Raw genomic sequence first — 14000 nt, 5'->3', positions numbered from 1 at the left:
GGGCACTGACCAAGTGGAAGGGCTGGGACCAGGCTTCTGAAATTACCTAGTCCTGGGTTGAACAATCCAGCCCAAGCTGTTTCCCAATAGTATTTATAGTCTTGCTAGACTACAGTTTATCCCTGAGATCTTCAAGGCACAAGAGCAGCAATTTGGAAACTGAGGCTGTCCTGCATCTTAGCTATCCATCTAAAATCTGGGGTTATACTATAATTCTTGGAGTCTTGTCTAAAAATAGGCAACCTCTATAGAGAGGTATTCTCCAGCAAATACTATTCACAGATGATTTTACAATTTAATATCCCAGCCAAAATAAACTACCTTAAAGCTTTCTAGGCATTAAGACTGATTTAATGGCAAATCGAGGGTGATTAATAGTTCCATTCTGTTCATTGAGTTATCATGTAAAAGTGTGATGGCCTCAGTATCACTGTGATGTGCTTCAGCCTCTTGAGGATAGCAAGACAGTTCAGATGTTGCATGCTTGTGAAAGTGAGTCATGTTACAGGCAAAGAGCTGATTTCTCCCTTTAAAAACTAAAAAAGGAAAATCATGTGAGACTATTAACATCTAGTCTCTGTTTTTAGACACTGATAATCTTCTGAGGCATTCCATGCTAAAATTCATGTAAAAAAAAATGTCATTCCCCTCTCCTTCCTGAGACGCTGTCCTGATTGTTTGGTTAGACTCCTTTTCCTTGGGATGTGGCCATCAGAAAACTGCTTTTAGACCTGTTTTGTCCAAGTATAGAGATCCAGGGAGAAGCTGCCATTCACAAGGACTAACAAAAGTCTCCTATGACCAAGGGAAATAAGTGATTCACCGCACCTCAAGTTTAACACTTCTTTTTGCTACACGGACAGATTAGACTCTTTCACTTAGTTTAGCAGGACTGCCATTGTTTGAGAACAGTGGTCGGATCAAGTTGTTTTAATTGGCCTGAGGGCTGGAATGCCTTAGAAAACCCAATAAACACCATACCCATAATAATGTCAAGAGGCATCTTGCTCTGTTTTTTTCCTCAAGAAGGACACTACTGCTCATCCTCCCACTCTACACTTTGAAGAGGAATTTTAATTATTTGAATACTAAGTCCATTATTAGTTTTTAGCTTTCCTTCTGAGCTGTTTCTATATAGACAGACAATATCCTGGATAGACTATTTGAGTGGGAAGGGACCTACAGTGACCACCTAGTCCAACTGCCTGACCACTTAAGGGCTCACCAAAAGTTAAAAGCAAGCTGTTGAGGGCATTGACCAAATGCCTCTTAAACACTGACTTGGGACGTCGACCACCTCTCTAGAAAGCCTGTTTTAGGGTTTGACTGCCCTCATGGTAAAAAAATGCTTCTTAGGATCCAGTCTAAATCTCCCCTGGTACAGGTTTGAACTATTCCCATGTGTCCCACCATTCCTGTCTCTGAATCCCAGGGAAAAGGGCTCAGTACTTTTCTCCTCACTTCCCCTCCTCAGAAAGCTGCAGAGAGCAATTGAGGTCACCCCTCAACCTCCTTCTCTCCAAACTAGACAAGCCCAAAGTCTCAGCTGCTCCTCCCAGGACAGGCCTTCCAGCCCTGTCACCAGCTTTGTTGCCCTCCTCTGGACACATTCAAGGACCTTCACATCCTTCTTGAATTATGGGTCCAGAACTGCACACGGTGCTCAGGGTGAGGCCGCACCAACGCTGAATGCAGTGGGATAATCCCCTCTCCTGACCACTGGTTGTGCCGTGTTCGATGCACCTCAGGACGTGGTTTGCTCTCTGGGCTGCCCAGGCACACGCTGCTCACACTGAGCTGCTGCTGACCAGCACCCCCAGATCCCCTTCTGCAGGGCTGCTCTCCAGCCACTCCTCCCCCAGTTTCTACTTTTCCCCGTGTTACGGATCCAGTAGCATGTTCAGTTTCATGCCACTGATGATAGCTCAATGTTCCAATCTGTCTAGATCTCTCTGCAAGGCCTCTTGTCTCTCAAGAGAGCCAACAGCACCTCCCCATTACGTATCATCAGCAAACCTGCTAACGGTGCGTTCAGCTCCCGCCTCCAGATCGTTACTATATAAGTTGAACCACTCTGGCTGTAGAATTGAGCCCTGAGAAATTTACCAGTGACCACCAGCCAGATGTAACCGGATGCTGATGCCTCATCCTCCATCTTTCTCCAGCCCTGGGACAAGGGGGAATACCTTATTGCTTCTAGGCGTTTTCGCTCTGAGAAGGCCCAGCCATGCAGAGAGATTTTTCTACAACTCAAAAAGCAGAATGACAGCAGCAGTAGAAATGGGAATATCCATTCAGAAAGCCTCATTGCTTTTCTTTCTAGCCTATCACTAGAGGACAAGATGCAAAAGATACAAGAACAAGTTACAGCTGTGAGACTTTTAAAGTTGAAAGCTTGAAATGAGCAGGGCACGGGCCCTGGGTCAGGCTCTTGGTGGTTACTCTGCTACTCAGCAAAATGAGAGGATTACATCATCTTCTGGTACCTACTGCCCATCCCCCCTGAAATTTCTGACAGAGGAATCAGTTTCATTCCTGAACAATCTGATTCCTCACTTAAAAAAATAAGGCATGAGTTGGACTGTTGTGGCAAAACAACTCTCATGAATCCTTATGCTGATTATACTTGAATAGACAAATAGAAGTCATTTATTGGTGTAAAAACTGGAATCTATTAATAATAACATTAGGGCAACAGCAAAATACAAAAATATGAAAACTCTACTAATTACCAGGATATTGTTACTTAGCAGAAATTTTTCACAAGGCAGTGCTTTCCTCTTTACGTGATCTGATTTTCCAAATAGCTTCAAACAATACATGTTCAATATTATTTTCAGGATAGGCTGCCAAGAATTCAAAGAATTATTTGCTAGAGGGAGAGAATTTGTGTTTTGAAAGAAAGAGGGGATTTCTCATGTCTTTAATGTATCCTGCACTTGCACTATCTCTGTGTGATTAATAATATCAGCTTTACAGAGCTGGAAGAATGCTCAGTGTATGAAAGGGAAAATTACTGAAACAGTACAAGTAACATATGACTTTGGTATCAGACGAAAAGAGACCTGGTAACAAAACATCTCATGTGAAGGTACCAGCTTCTGTTCCAGATATGCAGGTGGCTTATTTAGCACCACTGGGTAAGCTGCTTACCTTCCATACCACTGAGAGCCAACATGAAAGAAATTAGCCAGAAATCTTGAAAATTATCATGCAAAGCAGAAGACTAAAAACTCAAAGTGAATTCTTCTCTTTTTCCTAAAGGACACACAGTAGTATGTAAGGTACCTGCAACAGAGAACAGAAATGCTGAGCTACAGAAAAGCTGATGTGAAAGACTGAAGTTAAAAAAATCAGAAAAAGACCTTCACTCTAAGCTGCTGGCTCTTGAGATGCAGACACAAACCAGAGGAAACTCTTCTGCCAAATAAAATGACTGGGAAATATGCAAACAGAGTGTTCTGCAAAATCAGTATACAGAATGATGGAAGAATGAACAAAAGAAATCAAATAAAACCCTGAAGGCAGAGAGAGCAGTATTCTCACCCTAAAGCCGGCTCTCCTTTTGCATGATGACCATTTGTAAGGAGTTGCAGATTTCTCAATTACCAAGTTAAAAAACTGTGATGTTAAAAAGAAAAATTGATTTTCTTTCTCAGTCTCTAAGGGTTTTCTCATCTCATTTTCCAACAGGGGACCTATGAATGGAATACTTAAAAAAAAGCCCCAAACCTTTAGCACTATCAGGAAAGTTCCTAAGTTTTAACAAAAAAGAAAAAAAAAACCACACATAAAAGAATTTTGAAAAAATCAATTTATTGTAATTTTATACAAATCAGAACAGTTGTAAAACAGACTAAATAAAATATCTAAAATAGCAAATTTTCCTAGCAAATTCCTGTGAACCAACATTTAACATACTGCAGCAGAAAATTTTATGAGGTCAGGTTTCTTCAACGAAGCAAAGAAATGAGTTGGCTTTAAAAGGAAGAGAAAAATAACCTGAGAATAAAGTGTTTTTGCAATTGGAACCTGAAAAAAGTAGATTCCTACAATGAGAGCAAAGGAGAAGTAAACAATTTGACCAATTTAAGCATAGGAAAAGTATAAATTTACAGATATAGAATACAATAGATGAAATTGTTTTAATTAATCTTAGAAAAAAATGTTACGAAATCGCATGCCTCATAAGGTAAAATTATTTAAGAGCTTTAGATAAAAAATACTACAGGCTCATCATATCACAGACCTAAGTTACAAAAATTCAGGTCAAGTATGAATACAACAAAATGCAATAGTGCATATTTGAAATGAATATATAGTTTCTCAGTAAAATCAGGAGACAGGGTCCTCCCTAGTCTATGCACAAGAATGGAAAAGTAGTTCCCTCTTCATTTGTTAGAGTTTTGGGGGTGTGTGGGTCATAATTTCGATTCTCTGCAATCACAAGGAGTAGAGATGGTCCTGCTCTCACTGCTTCCCACCTACACACTCACTGAGAGTTTCATTACAACTGACTGAAAAAATAAAACAGCAAGAGGAAATATAATTTACTTCCTGCTCCTATTAGTAGATCTTGCACTGGAGGTTTCTGGCAGAGCTGTTAATACCCATGTTTGAGGTCATGCCTTACAAAGCTTCCAGATGTCACCATTGCAGCCTGCTGGTATCCTGTACTCTGCCTCCAGATGAGCTCATGACACTCCAGCACTATTTGACCATCTTGTTCCCAGCCAAGAACAAGATGACAATTCCATTTTCTTCAGCATTTCTCAAGCAACAAGACAGAAGTGAGAGCAAATCTGCAACTACAGCCTATTCAGTGAGGCTTTGCGTGCCTATTCCAAAAGACTCAGCTTGGGGGTCAGTCACATCTCACTTAGAGACAAAAACCCAAGGCAGGAGAGTGCATGAAGAAGGCACTAAGAGGAGCTGTCCAGAAAAGCAATCATGCAATAATGCCTCTTCATCCCTCATGAAGCAGTTGTCTAGTGGCAGCAGCAGCACAGGCACAGATCTGAGGACCAAGGACATGCCACAGGAGGGACAGATGGGGAACCAGCATGTCTTCTGCCTCCTGCTCAGAGAACAGAAATGACCCCTTTTCCACTCAACAGCTTTTTGAAAGATAAGATGGAAACGAAGTGGCATAATTTGCTTGTCTCAAAGCTTTAACCCCTTCTCTTCAGCACCTCTGCAGGTGGTTGGAGAGGTGCAGCCCGTGCCCCACTTCCCATCTGACTGCCACAGCAGGGAAGGGAGAGGAGCCCATGTTTCCCACATATTATCAATAATAATTTTTAATTCATTTACTCTATGAATTAATTCAGTTTGATCGCTGAGAATATCTCTGCTTCACTTATATACACTATCACACATTCAATACAGGAGACTACTTTTCAATGTGAACTGAAGGGAAAAATCATCCCTTCTATACTGACACAAATCATCCCCACGAATGTAGTGCCAGAGTTGAAAGAAACCCACTTCTCTCAGCATTTTGCAGTTTTGCTTACAGCACAGCACTTGCATATATTTCTCCCACCACTGCTCACTGCATCACCTGTGGAGAGTGAGACAGTCCCCAGAACACGAATTGTTCAGCTTGGCCCCAAACCCCAATTTGCACACATTCAAGAATAAACAAGACCTTTTCAAAAATCAATGGATTCTTGATAGCATTTATAGACAAGAGATGATGGTCCCTCTTCCAAAAAGGATGCTGAGTCCTTTAGGTGGTCATTACTATAAAAATATTCCACATCAAAACCCACCACCTGGTTTTCTAGAAACCTTCTGCTCCATCCCAGTGTGGTATGTTGGTATTTAATTTCTCTGTCTGCTTCCCAATAGGATGTATGCAGAATCTAAGAAATTGCTTGTGTGCCTATTCATGTCTCCATTCAGCACTATATCCACTCTTCTTTACTTCCTCCAGCATTTAACAGGGTAGGATAAAGAGACGTGTATGGCACAAGGAAATATTTCTCCCCTTGCAGTACTGTGGATTTGCCTTCTGTTTGCTTGCTTGGCCTGAGGGAATTTGTCTCAAGTACGGTTTTGGACAAGTAGCTGTGTTAAGCTCTATCCATACCACTTCAGGAGAGAGATACAATGTCCAAGCATGAGCTTTGGAGCAAGAATCACTGCATTAAGTAATGAGAGATTTTAATGGATGCCTTAAAGGCTCCAAAGCCAGAGAAGTGAAATGGTGCATCTCCAACACAACTGATGCCTTTCCTATTTTAAAATAGAAAATATTAGTGAGCTATCTGGTTTAAGAGCATCAGTTCATAGAAGAATTGGGTATCTACTGTACTTCCATGCTGTTTTTTTCAATAAACACAGAACAACTGCAGGGGTAAAAACTGCTCCATCTGTTCATGAACATAATTCCTCTGTTTTCTGTTTCCAGCTCATCCTTGCCACATGGGAAGGCGGCTACAACTTGCAGTGCCAGAACCTCCACAGTGCAGGGGAGGCTGACATCCGGGTGAGAGACAGCAACAGCTCAGCCCTCAGCATCCACAGCAGTCCTTCCCTCAATCCCATCCCTGATGCAACACCTCTACATTCAAGGAGGTTATAAGGATGCTATCAGTAACACCTGAGCATTTCAATCCTGTTGGCCAACAGCTGGTGGAGAAAAAGTAGTGTAACCTTTTGATTCGATATAGGTGAATCCTTGCAGTGGAAAGCACAACAGTAAATATTTTGAAAAGCCACATATCAAGACCTGTAGTCAAAACAGTGTTGCCTGACTATTTAAACAGATAGTTAGATCCTTTAAAAACTTTGAACAAAGATAAAAGATCTGAAAGTCTTGTTGGCCTGTACCGGGACACTGATTTAAGCCCAGTTGTAAAATCTGGAAACCTGCAGACACATTTTGCTGGCTTGACTCGTCTCTAGTTTCAGCTCTTATTTCTGCATCACAGCAATTCCCTGTATTAACCTTCTGTCATTCCTCATATCAGGTTTATTTTCCAGATGACATTAGAGCTCAAGGGCAGAAAGATTGGTTAACTTATATAATTTCTTCCAGCCCTTAAAATTTGGCTGTGTTATGGCAAGGAAAAGGTCAGTTAAATACCTTTTCCCATCAACAAGGTGTTTCCCCCCTTTCTATCTGTCTTTAACTGTCCTAGGACATATCCCAAACTCTGATAAATTGTCTCTGCTCTAGAGGAAGATATATTTCATTATACTGAGTATCGAATTTAGACTTTTAAGAAGCTGGCAGCAAAATCTGTTCAGTGCCAAAAAACCACAACTGGTAGCATCCTTAAAAAAAAAAAAAAAAAAAAAAAAAAAAAAAAAAAAAAAAAAAAAAAAAAAAAAAAAAAAAAAAAAAAAAAAAAAAAAAAAAAAAAAAAAAAAAAAAAAAAAAAAAAAAAAAAAAAAAAAAAAAACACAAAAAAACCCCAAAACTAAAAAACCCATAACCCTCAAAACTGTACCTTTGAAAAAGAAAAAAAAAAACATAACAATTAGAAAATGCTGCTTCTTCAAATTTTATGCTTCGTAAATTATATTTTGATAATCATGTATTTATACAATCACATAAAAGATGTGCAGTTTTTTTACAAAACTGCTTCACTGAAAAGCGAAATAAAATTGAGGCCAGAGCTCATGCTTCTCTGTCAATAGCATATTAATGCCTTCTGAGAAGTTGCATGTCTAGGGACTGAAGAAGTACAATAATACTTAAGCTCTTGTATGGACAGATATTGATTTCCTGCTCCTTTGTTTTTGCTTGTACAGGTAGCCAAGGTGCTGTGGTGGTATTATTTTTCCAAAGTAATTGAATTCATGGACACTATCTTCTTTGTACTGAGAAAGAAAAGCAGCCAGATCACCTTCCTTCACGTGTATCACCATGCCACTATGTTTAACATTTGGTGGTGTGTTCTGAACTGGATACCTTGTGGGCAAAGTAAGTGTTTGTTTCTTAACCTGAGGTATAATTCAGCTGTGGCTGGAGGGGAATCACATCACTGTGCAAAGGAAGTGTGCCACTGTGTTACCTTTAAGGTTCTCAGCCTTTCAGAACTGCTGATCACCTGCAGACTGCAGTAAAATTAAAAGAATGGTTAAAAGTTCAGGCCAAAAATACCTGAGTGTTAGACCCTAGATTTTCCACTTAGCCACCACAACCTCTCATATTTACTTCTCTCCAAACCACTTTTAAGCATAACATGACCAAGTAGCGCACAAGAGTGATCACATACAAGACCTACTCCAAAAGCTTATATAGGAAGGAATCATGATCCTGGTAAACTCAATATCAATCACAACAAGAAGAAGGTTGTGTGGGAAATTAAAAAATAACCTGTAAACTACAGGATAGAAAAAAAGTGTAGGAGAAGAAAAATATGGGATAAAAATACAATAGTCAGCATAAGAAAAAACCTGTAAGAAGTATCAGTCTGTTTGTCAGTTGTCCCCAGCACCTCTACGTATCAGCAATGTCTTTAGCAAGGGAGAAGCGTGAAAGGAATACTTACCATATGCAAGTGACGTCACAAGCAGTAATATCTTCTCTCACTTTTTAGCAGTTGGTATATAAAAAATTTTTTTCCTGATGGATTTTTATAGGCTTCTTTGGACCTACTTTGAATAGCTTTATCCATGTCCTTATGTACTCTTATTATGGACTGTCAGTCATCCCGTCCATGCGCAAGTATCTCTGGTGGAAGAAATACCTCACTCAGGCACAATTGGTATGTATCTATTTTACTTTCAATTTAGCTACCAGAAATCCTTCAAACTGTGAGAGGGAATGAAATTAACTAAAAAAAAAATTGTTATTTACAGAATTGAGCCAATTAGAATCGAACTATCAAACAGCATAAGTCACTAGTGCAGCCTGATATAACTTAATAAAGGAAATGATGCTCAGAAACTATTTCTACCATACAGTAGAAACCCCTCAGTCCACAAAATTCTGTTATTTTTGAACTCTTGCATAGAAAATGACTGTTTCTTAATCACAGAAAAACTGATTTAAAAGTGATAAAAAACATCTAACAGAGCCACCTCCGGCCACAGCTCCAAGACCTTTGATCCCTTGGGATTTTTTTAATGTCATAAGAGTACCGTTTTAACCTAACCCTTACAATACATTCAGAGGTTAGAAAGGGATTGTTTTCAAGAGTACTCAAGCTTTCAAAGGGCAGGACCAGTGGACATTGCTGCATCTGATTTAGCTAGCACTAAACCTTTCTCAGCAAATAGTCATGCCTTATCTTCCCTCCACAGATCCAGTTTCTGCTCACTATTGTGCACACACTTAGTGCAGCTGTGAAGCCATGTGGATTCCCGTTTGGCTGCCTCATGTTCCAGTCCTCCTACATGGCCACACTGGTCGTTCTCTTCATAAACTTTTACATTAAGGTAAGCACTCTTGCAAGAGGTCTCTGTCAGGAGTGGGGAAAATATAACTTTATGGATAGCAGTACTGATGGACTCAGATGTAGAATGAGCACCAGGACTTAAAATGTGTTTGTATTAAAATATATGTCACTGAATGATGGATACAGTAGTGCCTATGAGAGAGTCATTCAGTAATGACCTCCTCATTGCAGCTCAGCTCTTCTGCACTGGTATAACAAGTCAGGTACCACATTCAGTACTTAGGAGATTTGAATTTGCTTTGTTGGATAACTTTTTGAGTCTTTGTCCCTCCTTAGAAAAAAAGAAACAAACAACCCTGTGTTGTTTACTTCAACCTCATCTAGCAGGGACTGTTCCAGCCTGCCTGCAGATGTAGAGCTTTTAGTTTAAAGGCTTGAAATCTCTTTTGACATCAAGTATTACAGTAGTACTAGTAAAGTAACATCACCCATAGCAATGAAAAGGGCACAGTACCCTTAATGCAGGCTGAAGCAAATATATACATCTGCATCAACAAACATCAGACAGCTCCATTTACAGTTAACCATAAGTAGTGTTTGGGGGGCACTAAATAAATCCAAGTGTTTACTTTGGACTTTGCTTTTATAGACATACCGGAAGGCTCCTTCAAGAACAGCTATAAAGGAAACCCTTGTCACAACAGAAATCAAGAATGGTTTTCATAAGGACTACTTTGCTGCTGCCAATGGATTCCAGAACAATAAGAAGGCACAATAAGTATAGTGTTTCCTATGATCTTTTTTCCTAAAAAAAGAAAAAAAAAAAGAAGAAAAAAGACTGAATTACAAGCTTTAGCTTAAAACCTATTTGATTACATTTATCAGTTCTTTGTACCAAACACTTATTAATGTACTGCTATTTAGGTTTTAACAAAGTGAGTAGGATTACTTGTCTTGTCAAAGATCACCATCAGAACAAAGAAAGCCAAGGTCTTTCTCATATGAAAAAGAAAACCTTTCTGATCTCTAATGCTGACACAAAAACGCCTTATGAAACACTTGATGGATAAATCCATCAATGCCTTCAAAAGGTTAGGACTCTGTTCAGACCAACACAGTGAGCACTTTCTGTGCACGTGAGAGGTCTTGAGGCAAGACTTCACAGTGCACCCAGTGCATCCAGCTAAACTGTGGTCAAGGTCAGGAAAATAAAGAGGGCAGAGGTAAAGGTGAGAATCATACCTTTTCTATCGCCATACCCCTCTTTTCTTCTTCTCAGCCATTCCCCAAAGCACAGTCCCTCCCTGTGGATACCATCAACGAGCCCTTCGATCCTGTGGGAGGCCTAGGGAAGAACATGACAGAGAGCAGAGCCCAGGACCCCCATCCCATAGTTAACAGACACATGTGCACCACACTCAACTTGCTTGACATATGTGCAACCTGACTGAAATGCCAGGATGGCTGGCAGAAGCTTGCTATTTCAGGGGGCTGGACCGTTAGCCCTTGGAACTGCCCACAGTATCCTATTCTGAACACAGAGCAAAACAAGTCACTTTGGATGCACTAAATTAATAGGAGTTCTGAGTAAATGGATGTTGAAAGAAATAGGAGCTTAGCGACTTAAGGAAGATAAATCCTCTGAGTGTAAATGTGTACAAGTTAATCCTATACAAACACTGCTAATTTGAAGCAAACTGACATGCCACATATTAATAGGCTGGAAGATGCAGAAAATCTTAAAAGTGGATTGAGCAACGAACAAAGCATATTATACTAAGGTCTCTGACTGGAGAAACAGATGGGACTGAGGCGCAATCCTCTGTAGGGAAAGCAAGAAGATACTTACTGTCTGCAGTTATAAAAGTGTCTCTCTCACAACAGCCTGTCACATTCCATGCTGCTTCAGTTAGCTGCATTTTCCCCTCCCCACCCCTTGAATGGTTAGAAATTAAGAATACCCAAGGTTGACATTGTGGATCTGCCCTTACCCTTTTCTCACTTAGCCCACTCCATTTCTCTACTGACAATAAAGACAGACCTTTTTCCTCTCTCATTTTTTCACAGTGAAGTAACTGTGGTCACTTCCATTCTCATTCGTATAAATTCTCTCAAAAAAACCCCACCTGCCAGAGCCACCCAGCCCAGGAAGCCCCTTGGAATGAAGCAGTTCTATAACAGAAACATGTCCTCTCACTCCTGTCACCTTGCAGGGTCCCAGGGCAGGAGGGGAACAAACTGCACACACAGCCAGCACCGAGGGACCAAAAGGCCACAGAGGGCCTATGTGTGGAGGAGGATTTCCCAAACTGTGCTCTCCAGTTCTTTTCCACTTCTAGAGGGTCAGTTACCCCCTCTAGATATCCTCATTTAAATGATCTGTCATCAGGGGCTCTTGGAAACTGCAGGTACAAAGACAGGAGGAAGGTTTGTCCTAGGGAGCAGTATGGACACAGGGCAGCCAGCCTTGCCAGGAGCAGCCTGAGAAACTACACCCATGCAGGCTCACAGACAGAAAAGAAAAGGGCTGAGGAAGTGGTACAGCTCAGGGGGAAGAACAGACAGGTTGGTTTGTCCAGGAAAAGCAAGAGGAGAAAATGGCATGAAGAAGGATGTCTTGGATCAGAGTTCAGTTTGAATGTGACAGCCACAAAACTTCACTGTCTGAAAGCCAGTGTTTTGCTTTATTTAACATTCAATAAAGAGGGAAAGCAACAATTGGGAAAAAAAAAAAAAAAAAAAAAAAGGATTCACAAAGCCTGGACACTTCATGCATATATTATTTCTCATTAGCCCTTCCAGAACCTTTGCTTTGCAAGCCTTTCTGGTTGATACTGTAAAACTCCCAAGTTGTAAGAAATTAGTGGGTGTTGCTGAAGGTGTTCTATGTGGCCATAAGTAAAGGGAAAGCTTCAGGGCTCTGCAGATATCAGCTTGATACTGGAAACCGGGGTAAAGGCAGAGGGCTTGGAAAGAACTGACAAGACAGTGCACAAGGCCACTAGAGAACCGTTCATCTAAGGCAGGCAACAAAAGAGTTGTGTGGCCCAGCACAGATTTTAGGTCGAGTAGAGTCCATAACCTTTTAATGGCAAAGCGTGCATTCGACTATCAAGGTGGACAGCGTCAGCACGCTAAGTGTTAAAGTTTACTATGGCAATCAAACCCACAGATATTGTCTTTTGTTTTGTTGAAACCTCATTCAAAAGAAAAGGAAATAAATAAATGCCTTACTTGAAATTCAAAGGGCTGGGGAAAAAAAAAAAAAAAAAAAAAAAAAAAAAAAAAAGAAAAGGAAAAAAACCCGAGGTGGTCTCACCTTGCAGATCCAGAGCAGCCAGGAAGGCTGGAATCAGGTATGTTTAAAATTCTTGAGATATGTCTTAACATCTTCAAAATGCCGCAACTTTGAAGAAAGAGAAGCGTTGACTTTTTAAACTGATTTTCCTGTAACACATAACACTGTAAATAAACAAATTTTACTATCAGGCTGTCTCCACTCCTCTTTAAGGCATCAGATTGCTGAAAAGTGGTTATTTGAGGCTGCTTTTTCAAACTGTTTGAGATGGTTTTCTCAAACTTTTTCAGGAAGTTCTTAGGGCATTCACTTCAGTCCGAGAAACAGCCTCCACAACTTTACACATCATCTTTACTGGTGTTCATGTAAAGCTTCCCTGTGGTTTTTGTCCCACTACCACTAAAAACTTGGTTTTCAAGCAAAGGTCAAACTGCAATAACTTGTTTGTTCAAAGGTTGTACTTGCCTATCAAGTCATCCTTTATTTCTCAGATTACTTTCAGTTGGAACCTGATGGTACTAAACAGAGGAGAGACAATGGATAAATCAATCTCAAAAACAACCCTTCTTTCAGCTTGAGAATACAAACATGGGAGAAGAGATGCAAACACTTGATCCTTCTAGTTTGGACTCACCAAAGGGTATATGTGGGGGGAAAGGGAAGTAAAGAAGAAAGGTAATGAGTTTGATTCACTGTTTTTGGATGTTAGTGACTTCCCAATCTGAATCACGGGTCATTTACCGCCACCACGTGCGATCCTTAGAACGCTTCCATCAGCACTGCCTCCATACAGTCCTAAACATCCACTGGACTGACTATGTGACCATCATGTCTGTCCTTGAACAGGCAGCAGTCACAAGCATTGAGGCCATGCTGCTGAGAACTCAGCTGCGCTGGGCAGGGCACGTCTCCAGGATGCAGGACCATCGCCTCCCTAAGATCGTGCTCTATGGGGAACTTGCCACTGGCTGCCGCAAGAGAGGAGGCCCGAAGAGGAGATACAAGGACTGCCTGAAACAATCCCTCAGCCTTGGCAATATTGACCACCACCATTGGTCTACTCTGGCCTCCAATCGGGAGGCCTGGAGACACACCATCTATAACGCTGCTGCTGCTTTTGAGAACACACGCAGGATCACTCTCGAGGAGAAAAGACAACACAGAAAGAATCGCGTCTTGTCGATATCACCTGGGGAGCCTTTCTGCTGTGTCTTCTGCAACCGGACTTGTCTATCTCACTTTGACCTTTTTAGCCATCAGCGCGCTTGTAGCAAGCGTGGGTAGAGCCCTTCTCAAATCTTTGTTTGCAAAGTCTAGCCACAATGATGACTTCCCAAGGGAAGAGG

The 14000-nt window shown here is 40.9% G+C and overlaps 1 protein-coding gene across 1 annotated transcript in view; it reads left to right on the top strand.

Moving 5' to 3' along the window:
- ELOVL2 (ELOVL fatty acid elongase 2) overlaps positions 1–12841 on the top strand; it is a 49390-nt gene extending 36549 nt beyond the window's left edge. The window contains exons 4-8 of the mRNA XM_027900954.1: positions 6416–6493; positions 7765–7936; positions 8599–8723; positions 9262–9396; positions 10006–12841. Coding sequence (XP_027756755.1) covers positions 6416–6493; positions 7765–7936; positions 8599–8723; positions 9262–9396; positions 10006–10134 — 639 coding nt within the window. The 3' untranslated portion in view covers positions 10135–12841. The remainder of the gene's footprint in view (positions 1–6415; positions 6494–7764; positions 7937–8598; positions 8724–9261; positions 9397–10005) is intronic.
- The last annotated feature ends 1159 nt before the right edge of the window (positions 12842–14000 follow it).

Source organism: Empidonax traillii, unplaced genomic scaffold (assembly GCF_003031625.1).
Source record: "Empidonax traillii isolate 1590-97213 ecotype Southwest subspecies unplaced genomic scaffold, ASM303162v1 scaffold758:size305278, whole genome shotgun sequence".
Lineage (NCBI taxonomy): Eukaryota > Metazoa > Chordata > Aves > Passeriformes > Tyrannidae > Empidonax > Empidonax traillii.
Note: the sequence above shows the minus strand (reverse complement) of the source record. Positions and strands in the feature narration are given on the sequence as shown.